The sequence below is a fragment of the Salvelinus sp. IW2-2015 genome, linkage group LG4q.1:29 (genome assembly GCF_002910315.2).
Source record: "Salvelinus sp. IW2-2015 linkage group LG4q.1:29, ASM291031v2, whole genome shotgun sequence".
Taxonomy (NCBI): domain Eukaryota; kingdom Metazoa; phylum Chordata; class Actinopteri; order Salmoniformes; family Salmonidae; genus Salvelinus; species Salvelinus sp. IW2-2015.
The window spans coordinates 52,554,619-52,573,419 of NC_036842.1; the positions used below are offsets into that span (position 1 = coordinate 52,554,619).

The 18,801-nt window shown below is 40.1% G+C and overlaps 1 protein-coding gene across 1 annotated transcript in view; it reads left to right on the forward strand.

The window, feature by feature from the left end:
• LOC111962152 (ATP-binding cassette sub-family C member 8-like) overlaps window positions 1–18,801 on the forward strand; it is a 141,341-nt gene that overhangs the window by 3,701 nt on the left and 118,839 nt on the right. Inside the window, 1 exon segment of the mRNA XM_070442952.1 lies at window positions 18,165–18,327. Coding sequence (XP_070299053.1) covers window positions 18,165–18,327 — 163 coding nt within the window.

The following is an 18,801-nucleotide window of genomic DNA, read 5'->3' on the forward strand; positions in this document are numbered from 1 at the left end:
CGGGGGACACCGTGCGAGAGCTTCGGCGAGGATAACCCGGGCCGAGGAGACGATTGGAGACCAGATGCGGCTGAGCTGGCACCCTCCGTCCTGGCTGGTGCCCACTCTAGCCCGGCGCTGCGAGAGCTGGAATATAGCGCACCGGCTATGAGTGCGCACTGGGGAACCGTGCGCATCACCCCAGTAGCAACGGGGCGCTGACCAGTCCAGCTCGTCAAGAAGCGGGGAGTTGGCTAAGGTTCCAACCTGATCTGGCCACACTCCCCGTGTGCCCCCCCCCCCCAAAAAAAATTTTTTTTTTTTTTTTTCTGGGGCTGCCTCCTTCGTGCACTCCTTTGCAGCTCAACTCCTCGTAAGCGTCGACGCTCCGCCTTAGCTGCTTCCAGCTCCTCTTTAGGCCGGCGATATTCTCCCATCTGTGCCCAGGTCCCTTGCCGATCCAGGATTGTCCTCCCATGTCCAACTCTCCAAAAACGCTGCTTCCCTCTTACCACGCTGCTTGGTCTTTTGGTGGTGGGCTAGTTCTGTACGATCGTCTGTCTGAAGAAGGAGTGGACCAAAGCGCAGCGTGGTAAGTGTTTCATGATTTATTAATAAAATGAACACTAAATAACAAAACAACAAGAGAACGAACGAAACCGAACAGTTCTGGTCAGGTGCAGAACACAAAACAGAAAACAATATCCACAAACCTGTGCGGAAAAGCTACCTAAGTATGGGTTCTCATCAGAAGCAATTTTCTTCCTATTTTAAAACTATTTATAAAGACAAATATATGGTTAAGAAAGTGTTCTTTTTCGTTCTCTGAAGCAGCAGCTGTTGTCACGAACGACATACCGTTCCTTAGAGAGCAATCCAATCTGCTCGCAGAGGCGCATCAACAGATCGCCTGTGTAGCCAGGTGCAATGCCGCATTCAAAATAACTCGGACTTCCGAATCTCAGACTTCAGTGCATACTCTCTCAACTAGAAATATTTGCTCTAAATTGTGCTTATTATGATCAAGTTCGATTCCCACAGTTATTTATTTTAAAGTTTGCTCATAATCTATATTTTAAATAAATAGGGATCAAATTTGACTACTACATTTGTTGTTACACAGGACCGTGCTGAACACAGACAATTACGGACCAGCAGACTACGAAGAGGCTTGCGCCAAAGACAGTAGAGTATGAAGATCGGCTAAAACTTCTTCTCCAATAGAAATTCCCGATCACACTTGTAGGTGACTTGGCTAGCTAAGCTCATGTGTAGAATACTTCATCGGGTCTAACGGTCGTCTCACAGCGAACTGTCAGCTGCCTCTGATTGAGAACCACACCGCAAACAACAAAGAATACAAAACATAGAATAATGAACATGAATGCCCACCCAATACACCTTGACCAAACAAAATAGAGACTAGTGTGTCACACAGTATGCAGATTTTCATATTTGTAAGGATACTGACACAAACATTCTATAATATTGAACTCTGCTGTGGTCAAATAAAGCAACCATTACAAAACAACTTATCAGGACAAAATTTGAATTGTGACACTTACCGATCATGTGCCATGGTGAAACAACTTTGATGGGCTTCATCTCCAGGCGCCACAGTCTTAAACCTCTCAAACTTCTGGCAAGCTAGACCGGGTACTGATCTTTAAGCAAAAAGTGACAAATTGAAAAATTGTGTGCTCTCTGATATGACATTCATTGAARTCATAATAATTTCAGATATAATAGAATGTGATTGATAAACAAACGGTTATTTCACTTGCCCAGCTGTCACTAGCCCAGCTGTCCACCTCTTTGACAATTCCCCGTCAGAAGAAGCGTAGGTTGATTTTGGCAATCATGCTCTTCACTCCGTAATGGCCAGCATGCATCTCGGTCAGCACGGCCTCCTCCTTAGTAAAAATCACCCTCCTGTGTGGCTGGCCATCCTTCCCCCGTAGGTACATATGATTGCCTAACACGTTGGAAGAGAAGAGTCGTTGAAATACTCTAGTCTAAGTACATTTGCACTGCTGTCTTTCTCAGTTTCTTTCTCTCCATCGCTCTCTGTCTGTCTTCCMCTTTCTTCCCACCTCTCTCCCCCTCCCTCACTTTCATCCTTTCTTTCTCAGTGTCTGTTAAGGGAAGACACCAAGTTAAGGGCATTTGTAATTACCATAATTGCTTACACCTAACCATTTGATTGATCAGGTTTAGCTTATAGCTAGATACCTCAATATGACAGACATAACTATATCAGTTGAGGCTGCTGAGGGGAAGACGGTTCATAATAATGGCTGGAATGGAGTCAATGAAGCGGTATCAACTATATGGAAACCACGTGTTTGATACCATTCCATTTACTCCATTCCAGACATTATTATGAGCCRTCMTCCCCTCAGCAGCCTCCACTGAACAATAGCTAGCAACATGTAGCTGACCAACTAGCTAGATGGAAAATGGTTGTTGAAAAATGGTTGTATATAGCTAAATCTGTCCAGTTGTCTAATAGAAATTAACTGCTTAACGTTACCCTGAATTGTGAATTTCTCTGTTGCGCCTCTTGTCGTGATCAGTGGTGCCTTTATAGTACTGCTCCTGGTTGGAAAGATAAAAGGAAATCTGAGGGATGCCATTGAAGTGCAAGCTTTTATTTTTGTATATATATTTTACATTTATTTAAAATACTTTTTTTATTGCAACAATAATAACAATATTACACACCAAAAGCTACAATAGCAGCTACTGTAGCTGGCTAGCTGACTAGGCAGGCGGCGGTAAATAAGTACAGTAGCTAGCAACGTGTAGTGGTCTGGGTGTAGCTGGTGCACAGGAGTCAGGCGCAAGACAGCAGAGATGAGTAACACAAGTAACTTTACTSAAATATTMCAATAACATGTCGTAATACTGAGCCCACAATAACGGACCGAACATACATAAAACAATCACRCACAAAAACCATGGGGAAAACAGAGGGTTAAATAATGAACTGGTAATTGGGGAATTGAAACCAGGTGTGTAAAACAAAGACAAAACAAATGGAAAATGAAAAATTSATCGGCGATGGCTAGAAGGCCGGTGACGTCGACCGCCGAACGCCGCCCGAACAAGGAGAGGGACCGACTTCGGCGGAAGTCGTGACACAACGTCAATCTAAAAACAGCTTAAATGATTTCTTCCTATTTTAACTATTATATAAAGACAAATATATGGTTAAGAAAGTGTTCTCTTTTCRTTCCTCTGAAGCAGCAGGTTGTCACCGTYAAATACCGTCCTTAGAGAGCAATCCACAATGCTCGCGCGCATCAACAGACGCCTGTGTAGCCAGGCGCCAATGCCGCATTCAAAATAACTCGGAACTCCGAAATCTCAKACTTCAGTGCATACTCTCAACTAGGAACTCAGAAATATTTGCACTCTAAATTGTGCTTATTATGATCAAGTTCGATTCCCACAGTTATTTATTTGAAAGTTTGCTACAATTCTATATTTAAATAAATAGGGATCAAATTTGACTACTACATTTGTTGTTACACAGGACCACGTGCTGACACAGATAATTACGGACCAGCAGACTACGAAGAGGCTTGCGCCAAAGACAGTAGAGTATGAAGATCGGCTAAAACTTATTCCTCCAATAGAAATTCCCGATCACACTTGTAGGTGACGTTGGCTAGCTAAGCTCATGCGTAGAAATACTTAATCGGGTCTAACGGCCGTCTCACGCCGAACTGTCAAATCAAAGGCACTCCTTCRATACAAAGTTGTTTTTTGATGAAAATGAAAACATGTCACRAGGTTGGGGTAAAAACATGTTCAACTACATAAGTCATTGGCTCGAATTTAGGTTGTGCCTAAAAATGAACAACTAAGGAAGAATTTTTCACTTCTCTCATTGACTTCTCAAACCCTAAACCCCAGCCTGGTCTGTTTCGCAAGCGTTGCCATAAGTGTTGCGATGTTGCTCCTCTGGGTTTAGAAACTCTGCTCGCGCCCTCATGCCATAGACTTTAAGGTTGATTCTCTCAGGCAGGATAAAAACGATTACGTCGAACATGATCATTTGCTAGTTACGGCTACTTTCGCTATGATACTTATCGATTATTTTGGTGCCATTCAACACCATTCAGCAATATGGTGCGCTTCAAATTCAARAACTTTCGGCATCATGCGCAATCAGGAGTTTTCCATAGGAATATGTGGAGGACGTCAGTGCTATCACTCTCTACTGGTTTTAATGTCTATGGCTATAACATATGACGTGTGCGCCATCGTGCGTGTGATCATGACATACCAAAATGAACTGTGAATCAATTATATTAATTTTGGGGAAGGTCGAAACCCTCATGGACATTGAGCTAGCTAGCTAGCTAGAAATTAACATAGGGTAAGCCTAACAGGTAGCCTAGTGGTTAGAGCGTTGGACTAGTAACCGGAAGGTTGCAAGATCAAATCCCCGAGCTGACAAGGTACAAATTTGTCCTTCTGCACCTGAACAAGGCAGGTTCAGGTGCAGTGTTCCCCGGTAGGCCGTCATTGAAAATAAGAATTTGTTTTTAACTGACTTGCCTAGTTAAATAAAGGTCAAATAAAATTTACATTTTTACCCGACATGCATATGGTCTTCTTTTTAGCTGGTTCTTTGTAGAGTTTTTACTCAGAGTCATACAAAATGTGTTGTGTGTTTCTCTACTCCGACGATTAACCCACAGATAAAAAGGGAAACATAATTGTTTTTGAGTTAATCTTTGATTAATCTCTCCTCKTTTGTCTTTCAAGTATTTGTGATATCCAATAAGGAGGGGACTTGTGGAGCGTCTTAAATAGAACCAAGTTCTATTTTAGCACTTGGCTAAGCAGACGCTCGTTCACACGCGCGAGCGGTGTGGGTGAATTGATTAAATAACATGTATTTGTACATTTTATTTAGCAACGCTTGTGCATGCAACATGGCTGGTGTGGTAAAATACAACTTGGTCCCGCCTCTATCTACTCATTGGTTTTCAGGAGCATACAATCYCACGTGGGTAATTGAAAAACGAACTAGGAGAGATGAATGATAGTTTAGTTAGTTGCCTAACTAGGTTTCCTCTTTCATCTGTGGATTAACACTAGAAGTGCCAAGAGCATAATTTTGAGGTCATATGAATTTAACATTTTCATTACTCTGCCACGTCATGTCACCCCACCCTTAAATAAGTCTATTCAACACTGTTAGAATTTCGAATTCACTAACTGAGTTTGTGTGATAAGCAGTTTTAGGAGGACATGACACACAATAATAATGCATTTATTTGTGATGGTGTATAATGTTTTTGTTTTTTTTGTTTTTACATATTGGCTACAGTAACATAAACTAATGAAAATGCATGTTTTTCATATTCTAATGATACATAAAACCTTCATAAATACAACCAAAKGATTATTTTTGCAATAGCATATATCATAAAACCAGACCATATGCATTTCAGGCAAAATAACAACCCAATGTTCATCTCCCAGGTCAAATCAGCTATCTCGCTAGCTAAATGTCCATGAATGTTTCATGTCATAAAAAGAGATACAATTTTATTTGTCACATGTGCCAAACACAACTGGTGTAGACTTTTTTTTACAGTGAAGGTTTTCTTTTTTTTTACTATTTTCTACATTGTAGAATAACATTGAAGACAAACTATGAAATGACACATATGGAGTCATGTAGTAACCAACATTTATTTTAAACCTAAATACATTTTGGATTTGAGATTCTTCAAAGTAGCACACTCTTGGCATTCTCTCAACTCAGTGTTACTGGAAGTGCTTTTCCAACAGTCTTGAAAGAGTTACCACATGCTGAGCACTTGTTGGCTGCTTTTCATTCACTTTGCGGTTCAACTCATCCCAAACCATCTCAATTGGGTTAAGGTCGGGTGATTGTGGAGGCCACGTCATCTGATGCAGCACTCCATCACTCTCCTTCTTGGTCAAATAGCCATTACACAGCCTGGAGGTGTGTTGGGTCATTGTCCTGTTGAAAAACAAATGATAGTCCCACTAAGTGCGATCCAGATGGGATGGCGTATCACTGCATAATGCTATAGTAGCCATGCTGGTTAAGTGTGCCTTGAATTCTAAATAAATCACAGTGTCACCAGCAAAGCACCATCACACCACCTCCATGCTTCAAGGTTGGAACCACACACTTCTCACTGCCCCAGATACATTTTCACCTTTGGCACGAAGGTCATTTGTTGGGGGGTGTAAATCTCATACAGAAGTTATACACCTGGTGTCAAGGGAGTAATCTTTCCTGGACCAAGAGCTTCCCATTTGAATTGATAAGGACTGCAGTTGTGGGTGGTTGTATGGATGGAGCAAACTGGGAGGCTGATAGGTGGACCTGTGCTGGAGCAGACTGGGAGGCCGGTAGGTTGACCTGGTGCAGTGTCATCAGGCTGTGTGGTGGAGGCCATGCTGGTTATGCTGGTCTCAGGTTCTGCCTGTGTTGTACCAAGCTGATGGACATGTTGTCTAGATGCAGAGGACATAATGACTAGCTGTTGGTTGAGTGTGTCAATGTACCTCTCTCTGCTCTAGATCCTCTCTTGTTGTGCTCAGATGGTCTCTGAGGTCATACTTTGTCTGACTCAGTTTGTCCATTCTGCTTTCTAATTTAGCAAAAGATGCTCTCCTCTGCTATCCTCCCTGAACTGTTTMATCTCTTCTTTTAGTGTCTGGACAGTGTCATCCTCTTGAAGCTTGTTCTCTCAGAGTTCTATGACCTCTGCTTCAACTAGGGAGAGGGTGTTGTGGAAAYGTTGCATAGCAGGTGTACTTGGTGCTGTAGGCATGTTCTTGGCTCTGTCTGCTGCAGGTGAGGTAGGTAGAGGGACACCGAGAGCTTCTTGCTGGGTCACAGAGGCTGTTGTGTTGGGGCCTGCTTTTCTCCATCATCTCCCTCCTTGACTTTTTCCTCAGCTTCTGAGATGAGTTCAGCTTCTACTTTTAGGGTAGCAAACACATTCAAGCCTCCAGGCTTTTGAGAATCATTGCCTTGTATCAATACAGTTCCATTATTGTATAAGTTGACTGTTTGGTATGCGTTGCTCTGGTCAGCTTCTTCAAAAATGATGACCTGACAGCCGTGGCTGATGCCGCTCTTTTTTGAGAAAGGGAAATGGTTGCAAATAACCCTTTTCCATATGTGCCCTCGTTAGGTATTACTTTTACTATTGTTTTGCAACTGGTAASATCTGCAAACAGGCATTCATGGTTCTCTCCCATCAAACCTTTGAACATTTTCTTAGTTTTCCCCATCTGGATGTCTGGTGGGTAAACAATTTCCATTACAATGCTGGTGATGTTGACTACAATATTGCAGTAGAAGCCTACCTTTTCCAAAACATCGTTGTTTCTTGCATTATTGTCCCTAGTGTCTTTAGAGAACTGTTTTACTTTGATATCCTTTGTCTTTTGTCCTTTTGTCTTTCTGTTGTGTTGTTAACTAGCTATGTTTTGTTAGCTAGCTTCTTTTAGGAGAGTCCCTAACAACTGGTAAACAATCCAGCTAGCTAAGCTAACTGCACAATTTTATAAAAATATACTTTTACACAAGCTCATCTTCATCGTTTGCTGCTTGTTTTGTCTCCCGTTTAGTCTTGCAGTTTTTCGTTTGTTTTTTCCAATGTACTTCACTCTAAAACCATGTCAATTTCGATATTTGTAGGAGTAAATTTTTTCAGCAGCTACTGCTCAATTTGGATCTCTCTCTTTCTATTATCCACCAGATCTCAATATTTTAAGTGAGAGAATGACTCAGAACGAACTGTTGTTTCCCAGTTGTAGAGCTCTCCCCTAGCTGCACAGGGAGGCTATCTACTTCTCTCTCATGTTCTGTTGAACCATAGTAACCCAGAAAAAGACCGGCTAAACCTAGGTTACTCTCTACGTCTTGAATTGGCAGGATACACCCATTGGGGTAAAATATTATTCAAAAGGTCCTGATGAATGTTCAGAGACCTCTAGGTTCACAGCGAGTACAATAAATACATAGCAGTGGACTACTGTAAACAGCTGAGACGGTTGCCTGTCAGTGAGTAGGTCTGTCTGTCTCTTTGGCCACATGGCTATTAGTCTTAACGCTGCCAATAGAGATTTGAAACCAATTTTATACCTATGCACAACTGGAGCAGCTGAAAGGTAGGAAAGTCAGTCAGTCAGTGGTCTCTTTAGCTACTGGTCAGTGATTTACTGAAGGTTACAAGAACTTCCGACGTGAGTTCCATTCTGGAACATTCCACATGAGAGGATCAAAATGTTCCTCTGAGCCGCTGTTAAAGCATCTGTTCTGCCCCTCCCCTTTTAATTCTGCCAGTTGATGTTTAAAACTCTCCCTGGCGAATAATCCCACAATGGACGGTCGTAATCTCAAATTCAGGACACGACAGTTTAACACAACTTAAACTGGCCACACACGTGAATACAGAGGAGAAATAAAAAACACACAAGTAGGTTGGAGATTGTTGATTGTTACACATCAGACCTAGGTTCAAATGCTCTTGAAATTATTTCAAATACTTTATCAGTGCTTGATTGAGCTTGCCTGTTGCTACGTAACGAATAGAAAAGTCATAAAAGTGCAAAACACTGGCCACGTGACACTCCAGAGAGACTAAAGAAAACGCTGTTGCACATGTCAATAAAATGTAAATAGAAAAGCTATCAAATATCTAAATGTAGTGTATATGTATTTAAAAGTTCTTCCTAGAGATGTTTGTGGAAGTTACTGGATTTCTCCCTCATGCCAACTTCTTCGTTCCCACATGGGGAGGTATTTTGGTGCAGGACAGGAAGTGAGGGTACAGAGTTACAGATTTTGCATTCCCCTGGGGCCACGTTCAGTTCCAAAATGTTCTAGAACATTGCAGATAGAAATTCCATGAATAGAGCTGACGTGATTCCTTCTACGTCAGAAAGGCATGTTTTGTTCTACATAGCATATTTCTATCTGCATGTTCCAAAAAGTTGCATCCTGCTGAACACAGCGTGGGTGTCGAGGGAGGTATCAGGTATCGTGTCTAGATGACCAGCTGTGCATCTTCACTCTGTTCCCCTCCCTCCCTGAACTTCCCTCTGGCATCAGGGGTGCGTTCAGTAGAGCGCGCTGTTTTTGAACGTTCAGCTAGAAATATGCTATGTGGAACCAACATGCCTCTGACATGTAGAATAAGGAATCGCGTCGGCTCTATTTCTATTTGGAACGTTCGAGAACGTTTTGCAAGTGAACGCGGCCCAGTTGTCACCTCTCACCCCTGACACCTGAGCTGGGTATCGTCTAGATTACTGAGTTTGATCTACACATCAATTATAAAAATGTGTGAATTTACTCTGTGCATTCTGTACCTTGGGCTGACGACCTTCGTGAATGAGCGGAATGTCATTGGGATCTATAGAGTATAATCCTGTAAACAAAACAGCATAACATACAGTAGTCTTTTTTTTAGGATGCCATTCATATTTTATGTTCCTGTGTTTTAGACAGTTGTCACGTCTACTCCCGCTCCCCCTCTCTGGCGCTCGTTTGTCGCCAGTTTGTTCATTATTACGCACACCTGCCACCATTGTTACGCACACCTGCGCTTCATCACCTTCCTGATTACCTCCCAACAGTATATCTGTCAGTCCCTTTGGTTCTTTCCCCATGCGATATTGATTCTGTTCCTGTGTTATATGTCTGTACACTACTCGTGTTTCTTGTTTTGTTCCATGTTTCATTTATTATTAAATTCACTCCCGACTCCTAGCGTACTCGTTACAACAGTATATACAGTACCAGTCAAAAGTTTGGACACACCAACTCATTCAAGGGTTTTTCTTTATTTTTACTATTTTCTACATTGTAGAATAATAGTGACGACATCAAAACTATGAAATAACACATATGGAATAATGTAGTAAGCAAAAAAGTGTTCAACAAATCAAAATATATTTTAGATTCTTCAAAGTATYCACACTTTTCCTTGATGACAGCTTTGCACACTCTTGGCATTCTCTCAACCAGCTTCATGAGGAATACTTTTCCAACAGTCTTGAAGGAGTTCCCACATATGTTGAGCACTTGTTGGCTGCTTTCCTTCACTCTGCGGTCCAACTCCTCCCAAACCATCTCAATTKGGTTGAGGTCGGGTGATTGTGGAGGCCAGGTCATCTGATGCAGCACTCCATCACTCTCCTTCTTGGTCAAATAGCCCTTACACAGCCTGGAKGTGTGTTGGGTAATTGTCCTGTTGAAAATAAATGATAGTCCCACTAAGCGCAACCCAGATTGGATGGCATATCACTGCAGAATGCTGTGGTAGCCACGCTGGTTAAGTATGCCTTGAATTCTAAATAAATCATTGAGTGTCACCAGCAAAGCACCATCACACCTCCTCCTCCATGCTTCATGGTGGGAACCACAAATGTGTAGATCATMTGTTCACCTACTCTGCGTCTCACACAGTAACCCATGGGGAGGGGGGTCACACTCGGACATTCAGAGAGGGGGTATATTATTGTGACCCTGGTGGCACAAAATCAAAGTCTGACTGCATGGAGATGCTTGGGAATATGGTCAATACGGGTGACCGTAATTGTGGGTGTTTCAGGGAAAAGGTGTACATTTGACCTCCATCATCTAGGATGTGACAATGGTTAATAAAATCTCTYAATTTCTGCCCATTTTTTTTGCGGTCTTGCAGGCCTTCTCATGCAGCTGCAACTGTAAGTGCATTTTTAAATCAAGACCTTTCTTGAGTTGGGCTCTGGGATGGTGCAATTGTTGAGAATGTGAGCTTATGGTTGTGTGGGGGGAAAGGGTTGAGTTTGTGTGGGTGTATGTGTGTATCCCACAACTGTTGCGAAGGAGTAAAATATGTTAGGGACAATAGAGGATGATCCACAGCTATATATAATACAAATCGAKGTGAGGGCAATGGAAATGCATTTGGCAGTTGATCTACTTCAATTTGGTAAATGGCACTGTGTGCTCTTTTCAAAGGATGGATCCCAGTCGGTTCAGGGCWWTGGGATAYAGGGGGTCGAGGGTGGTCTGCCGGGCATTAGGATGACAACCCAACTTGGGATGAGGGGGGCTTTTAGTGGGAGGAATAGTAGGGACCAATTGGAGGTTTGCAWTGCAAATATCATGGTACAGCTATATAGACACTCAATCATCATGTTACTTTTTAATGGTACGTTTACAAACATATATTTTGATAAAAATAATTGAAAGTTGTGTCTCATTATGGTAAGTGGTGAAATAAGTATAGCCAGTTACAATTGTAATGGCTTAGCAGATAATAAGAAAAGACGATCAGTATTTACCTGGCTAAAAGAGAAGGAATTTAATATCTATTGTTTACAGGAAACCCATTCAACAATTTTAGATGAAGTTTTGTGGAAAAAGAACTGGGGGGGCGAAATATATTTCTCCCATGGGCAAAGAAATTCAAAAGGGGTGATGGTTTTAATGAACAATAATTTTGATCCAAATGTGCAAATTGTCCAAACAGATCCTTAAGGTAGATGAATTATTAACCTATACGGTCTGAATAATGATGATCCAAGCTTCTTTGAAAATATATATAAGAATTTATCAACTCTACAAGCAACACTAAACTCTATTATTATGGTGGGAGATTTTAATACGGTCTTAAATACCTCTATGGACCGRAAAGGAAATCACACCACAAACTATCACCCTCAGGCACTTAAGGAAATCATGAATGTCATGGATATATTGGAATTAGTGGACATATGGATACTTAAATACCCTGACCTAGTGAGATATACATGGTGGAGGCTTAATCAAGCTAGTCGTCTTGACTACTTTCTTATGCCATTCTCTCTGGCACTAAAAGTTTAAAAAGTGTTGATAGGGGACAGAATGCGGTCGGATCATCACTTAATTGGCATATATATTACTCTTACAGAATTTCCACGTGGGCGAGGATATTGGAAATTTAATCAAAGCCTACTAGATGATAAATTGTTTAGAACTAGGACAGAAGAATTTMTAACTGACTTTTTCAGACATAACATAGGTACAGCAGATCCCCGTATTGTATGGGACACATTTAAGTGTGCTTTTAGAGGCCATGCAATTCAGAACTCATCTATAAAACAAAAGCAATTTAGATCAGAGGAGTCCATATTAACAAAGGAAATTGAAGGACTAACAGTACAGTTAGAGACCAATAAAAACGGTACCATAGAGGCACAGAATAAGTTAGAGGAAAAACAAAAAGAAATGGAGGAACTTATTCAAGAAAAAATAATACGATCTGGATGGAATATGGTGAAAAATGCACCAAATTCTTTTTCAATCTTCAATATAGAAATGCTACCAAAAATGTTTTATTAAAACTTGTTACAAATGATGGAGTCACGCATGATTCACAAAATGATATTTTGAAAGAGGAAGTAAAGTACTTTAAGAATATGTTTTCGTTTCAGGCTCCTCCATCTCCAATAACAAACTAATTGTATAGATTTTTTTTCCTAATAATAATAATGTAAAATGATTATCTGTACAGAAAGACTCATGTTAAGGCCAAATTACAGAGGAGGAACTGCTTGATGCAATTGGGGCCTTTAAAAACCTCTTGGCGCACCCTTTAGCGGGATCATTTTCATCAACATCACCTGAATTGCAGAGCGCCAAATTCAAATTAAATTACTAAAAATATTTAATTTGCAATATACCAAAACACAGTTTAGCTTGTTGTTAATCCACCTGGCGTGTCAGATTTAGAAAAAAAAGCTTTACAGCGAAAGCAAACCAAGYGTTTGTGAGGACAGCTCTCAGTAGACAAAACATTACAAACAGCTAGCAGCAAAGTAGATTGGTCACGAAAGTCAGTAAAGCAATAAAAATAATCGCTTACCTTTGATCTTCGGATGTTTGCATTCACGAGACTCCCAGTTACAGAATAAWTGTTTGTTTTGTTCGATAAAGATWATTTTTATATCCAAAAACCTCAATTTGGTTGGCGCGTTTTGTTGAGTAATCCACAGGCTCGTGCAGGTCACGACGGGCAGAAGAAAATTCCAAATAGTATCCGTAAAGTTCGTAGAAACATGTCAAATGTTTTTTATAATCAATCCTCAGGTTGTTTTTACAATAAATGATCGATAATATTTYAACCGGACGGTAAATTTCAACMGGACGGTCTCGTTCCTGTGTCGCGCGCATGAACAAATCTAAGGACATCTGGGTATCCACTGACGCGATGTGATCATTCTCGCTCATTTTTCAGAATAAAAGCTTGAAACTATGTCTGTTCACACCCTGTGGAAGCCATAGGGAAAGGATTCTGGTTGATATCCCTTTAAATGGAGGATAGGCTTGCAATGGAACAGAGTAGTTTCAGAAAAACAGCACTTCCTGGTTGGATTTTCCTCAGATTTTCRCCTGCAATATTAGTTATTTTATACTCACAGACAATATTTTGACAGTTTTGGAAACTTTAGAGTGTTTTCTATCCTAATCTGCCAATKATATGCATATTTTAGCATCTGGGCCTGAGAAATGGGCAGTTTACTTTGGGAATGTTATTTATCCAAACATCAAAATACTGCCCCCTAGCTTCAAGAGGTTAGGATGGGAAAACTCCAGGGCTGGATGGCATACCAGTGGAAGTATACAAAACTTTTTTTGATATACTCAAAGGACCATTATTAGCATGTTTTAACCACTCCTATATAAATGGTAGATTATCAGACACACAACAAGAAGGTCTGAGATCATTATTACTGAAACAGGACCCAAGTGGTATATATAAAGATCCAGTCCATTAAAAAAATTGGAGACCTCTTACACTTCAGTGTTGTGATGCAAAAATCCTAGCAAAATGCTTGGCGCATAGAATTAAAAAAGTATTGTCAGATATTATTAATCCTAATCATACAGGTTTTTTACATGGACGATACATTTGAGATAATGTAAGACAAGTACTGGAAACAATAGAATACTATAAAATATCGGGGACACCAGGCCTGGTTTTCATAGCTGATTTTGAAAAGGCTTTTGATAAAGTACGACTGGAGTTTATATATAAATGCCTAGAATATTTCAATTTTGGGGAATCTCTTATAAAATGGGTTAAAGTTATGTATAGTAACCCTAGGTGTAAAATAGTAAATAATGGCTACATCTCAGGAAAGGTTTAAAACTATCTAGAGGAGTAAAACAAGGTTGTCCACTATCGGCATATCTATTTAATATTGCCATCGAAATGTTAGCTGTTAAGATTAGATCAAACAATAATGTTAAGGGATTAGAAATCCGTGGCTTAAAAACGAAGGTGTCATTGTACGCTGATGATTCATGTTTTCTTTTAAAACCACAATTAGAGTCTCTCACGGCCTCATAGAGGATCTAGATACTTTGCTATCCTCTCTGGATTAAAACCAAATTATGATATTACGTATTGGATCATAAAAAAATTCACATTTTACATTACCATGTAGGTTACCAATTAAATGGTCTGACGGAGATGTGGACATACTCGTATACAAATCCAAAAGAAAGAAATGATCTCACTCCAATACATTTTTATAGAAAGTTAGCAAAAATAGATAAGATCTTGCTACCATGGAAAGCAAAATACCTGTCTATTTTGTGAAAAATCACCCTGATTAACTCTTTAGTCATATCACAGTTTACCTATTTGCTTATGGTTTTGCCTACACCTAGTGCCTGCTTTTTAAATTATATGAACAAAAATATTCAATTTTATTTGGAACGGCAAGCCAGATAAAATTAAAAGGGCTATTTATATAACGAATTAGGAATTCGGAGGGCAGAAATGATAAATATTAAAGCATTAGACCTCTCACTAAAGGCATCAGTCATACAAAAGTTATACTTAAATCCAAACTGGTTCTCTAGTAAATTGGTACGAATTTCTTATCCTATGTTCAAGAAAGGCCTTTTTCCCTTTATTCAGATTGCACCTGCTCACTTTCGGTTGTTTGAAAAGGAAATCATCTCCAAAATATATTATTTTTAAACAAGCCTTAAGTTTGGTTGCAATTTCAGTTAATCCACCTTAAAAGACAGAACAAATAAATACAACAAATATTGTGGTTAAATTCAAATATACTAATTGATTAAAAAAACTGTATTTTTCAAAGAAATATTTAAAAAAGGATAATTTTAGTGAATGATATCATAAATAGGACTGGTGGAGTTATGTCACACATGCAGCTAACACAGACATATGGAAATGTCTGCTCTACCAAAATTACAACCATTTAATTGCAGCATTACCACAAATATGGAAGAGGCAAGTAGAAGGGGAAAAATAAGGAACTTGTATGTTGGCCCTGTATTAAAGAACATAAATGGTTAAAGAAAAGTGTGATAAATAAAAACATATACCAATTTCATTTAAGGACCAAAAAACTGACAGCTGTGCCATATAAATTGCAAAATAGTTGGGAAGAGATTTTCGATGTACCCATTCCATGGCACATGGTTTATGAATTGATACGCAAAACAACGCCGGATTCAAAATATCGAATTTTTCAATTTAAATTACTATTCAAAATTCTTGCAACTAATGGAATGTTATATATATATATATATATAATATATAATGTATATAATGTTATATAATATATAATCCTCCCAGCTCTGCAGATTCTGCTGTGAGGAGGCAGAGTCATTAGATCATTTCTTTTGGTATTGTCCATATGTAGCTCGTTTTTGGTCACAGGTCCAGGAATGGCTAAGAATTGCAACATTTGCCTAGAACTACGCTACAGATAGCAATACTGGGTGATTTGAAAAGCCATAGTCAATCAATCAATAATATAATAATTTTAGCAAAAATGTTTATTTATTATTTACAATCTGATAGAGCTATGAGAATAGAAAGGTTCAATTCTTTTGTGAAGCATCACAGTTGAAAAATATATGGAAAAAGAAATCTAAAATGGAGGTGTTGAGAGATAGATGGGAGGGGTTGAAGTGGAGCTGAAGGGTGACTATAATAACAAGATAACAATGTAAAACATACGGGATCTGTAAAATGTATATAGGTTCGGAACTTTTGTGAAATAGCACAGTTACAAGTGGAAATCAAACTGGATGGACATCAGAAATAGAGGAAGGACTAAGAACAAACAAGAAAACTATTGTAAAGTAGACTGTGTCTGTAAAATGTTTATAAGATGTATAAATTGAAGGTAAAAGCTGAAGTGTTTATTAGTTTTACTCCAATTGGGGAAGGGTGGTAGGGTTTGCGGGGAATAATAATAAAGGTATATTATTTTAAAAAGTATGTAATGTATATACAGTGGGGCAAAAAGTATTTAGTCAGCCACCAATTGTGCAAGTTCTCCCACTTAAAAAGATGAGAGAGGCCTGTCATTTTCATCATAGGTACACTTCAACTATGACAGACAAAATGAGATTTTTTTTCTCCAGAAAATCACATTGTATGATTTTTAATGAATTTATTTGCAAATTATGGTGGAAAATAAGTATTTGTCACCTACAAACAAGCAAGATTTCTGGCTCTCACAGACCTGTAATGTCTTCTTTAAGAGGCTCCTCTGTCCTCCACTCGTTACCTGTATTAATGGCACCTGTTTGAACTTGTATCAGTATAAAAGACACCTGTCCACAACCTCAAACAGTCACACTCCAAACTCCACTATGGCCAAGACCAAAGAGCTGTCAAGGACACATAGTATATGTATGCATGCGTGTATGGTATATTATATTTACAACAAAAAATATATGGGGGATTGGAATGATGCAGACAATTACATTGATGAAGCAACATTCTTTTCCACAATATTAAGCTGATCTTAGTAATTTTAGTAATTTCTTTTTTTTTTTTTTTTAAGACACGGCGGTTGGAACCAAAAATCTCAAATTTACTTTTAACATGGCAAAGCTGTCAAGGCAAAGGGTGGCTACTTAAGAATCTCAAATATAAAATATATTTTGATTTGTATAACACTTTTCTTTGGGTTGCTACATGATTYCATATGTGTTATTTCATAGTTTTGATGTCTTCGAAAAAATACAAATAAAGAAAAACCCTTGAATGAGTAGGTGTGTCCAAACTTTTGACTGGTACTGCATGTCTGTGCCACTACAGCAACCTAGTTATTCTGTCACCATTGTGTTCTTTCTGTCCCTGAGTGCTTGAACACAGCTGAATATGTAGAAAGCCAATTAATAAATGGAGGGATATCATTATGTAATTCCTGGAAATAATTGGGTTTGGGATTTTGCATGCTTCCAGATGCCTCTCACGTAGCCTAACTCTCCTCTGTGACTTCAGCATAGGTACCTCTCGCTCTGTCTGTTTATCTGTCTGTCTGTCTGTCTCCCTCTATCTCTCTCTCTCTCTGTGTTTCTCTCTATTTCATTCATGTTCACCCCTCCTCTTCTTTGATTACCCCCCTCTCTCTTTCCCCTTTCTCTATCTCTCTCGCTCTCCCTCTGCTTCCCATTATCTCTGTCTCTCTCTCACTCCCTTTCTCCGTGCCACCTCTAGCAGGTCGTCTACTCTGTACGGACAAACTGTCTCACGTTCAGCCTCAGTTGTCATCTTGCAAGGTCGACTCTGAAATCTCATTTACAGAGATAGGAATAGCAGGTGCACCGCAGGAGGACTCCGCTCTCGTGTGTGTGTGTGTGTGTGTGTGAGTGAGGCGCCGGTGTGTCTTTGTGGTGTGTGTTCCAGAGGAGCTGTGCAGCGTTTTGCACGTGAGAGCGAACAGACAAAGCCGGCCTGGCAATCAGACGTGGGTGTCAAGGATGTGTTTTGGAGACCGCAGGGGAACAAGATGCAGGAATTTGTTACCAGCGAGCTTTCCGCTGGCAATGCTGCTTCTTAGGAACTCGAAGAGTGCAGCTTTTTCCCTTTAACTGGACTATAATTACCCTCCTCCTCTCTCTCCTTTCTTYTCCCTCTCCCTTCTTTCTCTCTGGATCTGGTATTGGGAGCCAGGATGTGAAAGAGAGGAACTAAGAGAGCGGAGGTCACGTTCTAACTCATCGAGACCTGCCGCTGGAAATACATCAGTGTCCTACAAAGAAACAACATGCTCTGAGAGATTCTCTCTCCTTTTTTCTTGTTGTCCTCCTCCTCCTCTTTTTCCATTTTTTTCCTCCTTTCCTGTGGTGAGTTCCTCCGTAGAGTCCCGGTTCCAACATGTCCTTGGCGTTCTGTGGGAACGAGAACAACTCGTTGGCGTACAACGTGGACAGCGGCGTTCTCAACAACGGCTGCTTCCTGGACGCGCTCAACGTKGTGCCGCACATCTTCCTGCTCTTCATCACCTTCCCCATCCTCTTCATCGGTGAGTGTTACCACGAGGTGAGAGCCACACAGCCTTACCACACATACAGCAAGCACAAGGGCGGGAAAGTATGTTGACGGACGCACGCACGCACACGAGCGCTCAAGCATAACTGTCCTATGGTAGCTCGTTACTGAGCCATTCACTCCGTTACTGGGTGCTTATGTTGCAATGAAATTATCTGTAATCGCTGGTAATCAATGATGGTAGTGGGGATGGTGTCAGCATATGCTAGAGGGAGTGTACCGAGCTGTAGTTTTTTTGTTTAACTAACTATGCATTMATTCATTTTGCATAGGAATATATAGTCCACGGTACAGTTTAAAATAWATGCCATTTAGCAGAAGCTTTTTATCCAAAGTGACTTAGTCATGTGTGCATACATTTTACGTATTGGTGGCCCCGGGATTCAAACCCATAATCCTGGCTTTGCAAGCACTATCATCAACTAACTGAGCCATACATAACGTATAC